This window comes from Manduca sexta, chromosome 28 (assembly GCF_014839805.1).
Source record: "Manduca sexta isolate Smith_Timp_Sample1 chromosome 28, JHU_Msex_v1.0, whole genome shotgun sequence".
Classification (NCBI taxonomy): domain Eukaryota; kingdom Metazoa; phylum Arthropoda; class Insecta; order Lepidoptera; family Sphingidae; genus Manduca; species Manduca sexta.
In genome coordinates this window covers 5,119,956-5,122,238 of record NC_051142.1, presented here as the reverse complement: position 1 = coordinate 5,122,238, position 2,283 = coordinate 5,119,956, and the positions used below count along the sequence as shown (strand labels likewise).

The window sequence follows — 2,283 nt, the reverse complement described above, 5'->3', positions numbered from 1 at the left end:
CATCGTGGGACGAAATACACACGCCTAAAAGTGAGTTCACTCTGTTGCCCTTCTGCCTAGCCATTCAGCGATAAAAGGCTTGAGTGTGTGTATTAAGTAGGTATTATAATTTTATATTTTGAGCAGAAGTGGATGCATAAACGTATACAAAAACAAAAAGGCTAAAAATCCAAGAATAAGATATTTTGCTAGATTTATCGTCAGTAAAGAAATTGAAGCTCAACACCGTAATTTCTTTCAAAAACAAAAGATTCCTTAGAAAATAGTTAATGTCTTGGCTAGGAAACTTCTTGTGTTATTTTGTCAATAAATAGATATATGTAATTTACTGTATCAGTCATGGCTAAGGACTCCCTCTTAATTTTGGCTTATTCTACTAATGCATGATCGTTAACCGCGTAGTGGATTCTAGAAAATTCTAAACTGATTACTGCAACTTCCAATATTTTCTGTATAAATCATCTTATTATGGCATTGTTCCACCTTATTTAAGGTTGCCTTGATAAATCAAATCCAAATTGGTGTTCAACAAAATATGATTAATAAAGCACCTGCCTAAACGTTGTTCAACTTCGATCCAAGTTTGTTTTAAAAAGTGATAAGTTGATGCCTACGGTCAAGATTTTCCATTTCGGAAAACGTATCGTCTATTTCATAATAAGTATGATTTGGGACTAAGATTTATTTTAAAAGCTTATAGCGTGATAAAAACGTGATTTTAAGGGACCGGATGGCGCCGGCGCTACCTGCGCACCCAGACTATGTGCGACGTACAATAGACAATAAACAACAGTTTAATAACCAACTCTCTTTATTTCTATAATAATAATCATTATAATAATATTCAACCTTCTTAACATTATAGGTACGTTTCATAAATTCCCCTTATAAAAATACAATCTAATATTTTTATACACAAAATAAGCTGTCATCTGAACATGACGATTTAATGCACTATGGCGGCGTGTACGTTAAGGCACGTTGATGGAGGGCTACGCCCCGGGAGGCGCCAGGCGGGCGACGGCGACTAGATCACAGCAGCAGCGGGGCTCGGCCCCGGCGGCGCGCACTCATCTCAGCGGCGTCAGCGCGAACGAGGACACCGGCGCGCACCACCGCGCCGCGCCGCAGGCTGCTAGCGCGCACCCGCTCGCGCCCATCGCCGCGCTCTGCACCGGCACGAACGCGGACACGTGCCCGCCGCTCGCCACCGGCAGCGACGCCACTGCTGGCCGCTTCTCTTCTTCCTCTAGTAGGTACGGTCGGAACAGTTTGAAAGGCTTGCGTGTGGGTTCCGCCAGAGCTGCCTGTTGCGGCATTGGTTGGGGTACAGGTGGCGGTGAAAACCGGCGAACTGACAAATCTATCGGCTCTGTGGCAGGCACGGCCATGGGCATCTGAACGGGCAGAGTTGTAGGCACTTGTACTGGCAGCTGTGTCGGCAGCGACGCGGACGGAGGCGGAGGAGGCGGCGAAGGTAGCCGTGCACTTTCGGGCGACCCTGCTGCGTAAGGCGGTGGTGAAGGCGCCGGCTGGGGAGCTCGCCTCAGCAAAGCGGCGCGGAGTGCCGGTTCCGCCTGCAACCACTTCTGGATCTGTCGTCGGTGGATGCCGAACTTCCTGGCCGTAGCGCGCTGATTTCCGCGACACTGTACGTCGCGCCTGTATGCTTCAAGCACTTGCAGCTTAAACTGCGGTGGGAAGATGCGGCGAGAGCCGGCACGACCCTCTGAACGTCGGTCGGAGGGCATGGGCGCGGGCGCGGGGGTAGGGTGCGTGTGGGCGGCAGCCATCGCTTTATGTATACGTGTGCGCTTGTTGGTCGACGGCGCCGAACTGACTGTTCGCTCGACGCGGCGCGGATGTTGGTGGCGCACCGCCGCCTGCCGCCTGCCGCCTGCCCGCACCGCGACCGCGCCGCGCCGCGCCACCGTGCGTGAGTGTGCGACTGTGCGAGCCTCATGTAACCTTCGGCCGCGTTCACACCGAAAACAACAACAATTTTACTTTCAAAACACATAACATTGTGCTTTGGTAAAATAGTCAAAGCGAAATGACTAATATCTGCATGTAAGTAAGTCAATTCGCATTTTTAGGCATAATATTATAAACAAATAGGTATTTACTGTTTATGTCGGGCAAACAAGTTATTTTGTTTTTTAAGCTAGAAAAAGTTTTGTGTTAATTTATCGGCAAAATCCTAGGATTTTTGCTAATTAATAAACGATTTGAGTAACCATTTCGCTGATAATTTTCCATTACTTAGTCATCGTTTTTAATATT

The 2,283-nt window shown here is 47.9% G+C and overlaps 1 protein-coding gene across 1 annotated transcript; it reads right to left on the bottom strand.

Moving 5' to 3' along the window:
• Positions 1–793: 793 nt before the first annotated feature.
• On the bottom strand, positions 794–1,985 carry LOC115454999 (proline-rich protein 36; the record flags this gene model as incomplete). Its single annotated transcript, XM_030183697.2, has 1 exon — positions 794–1,985. A coding segment is annotated over one exon (915 nt), but the record flags the coding sequence as incomplete, so codon positions are not given.
• Positions 1,986–2,283: the final 298 nt, after the last annotated feature.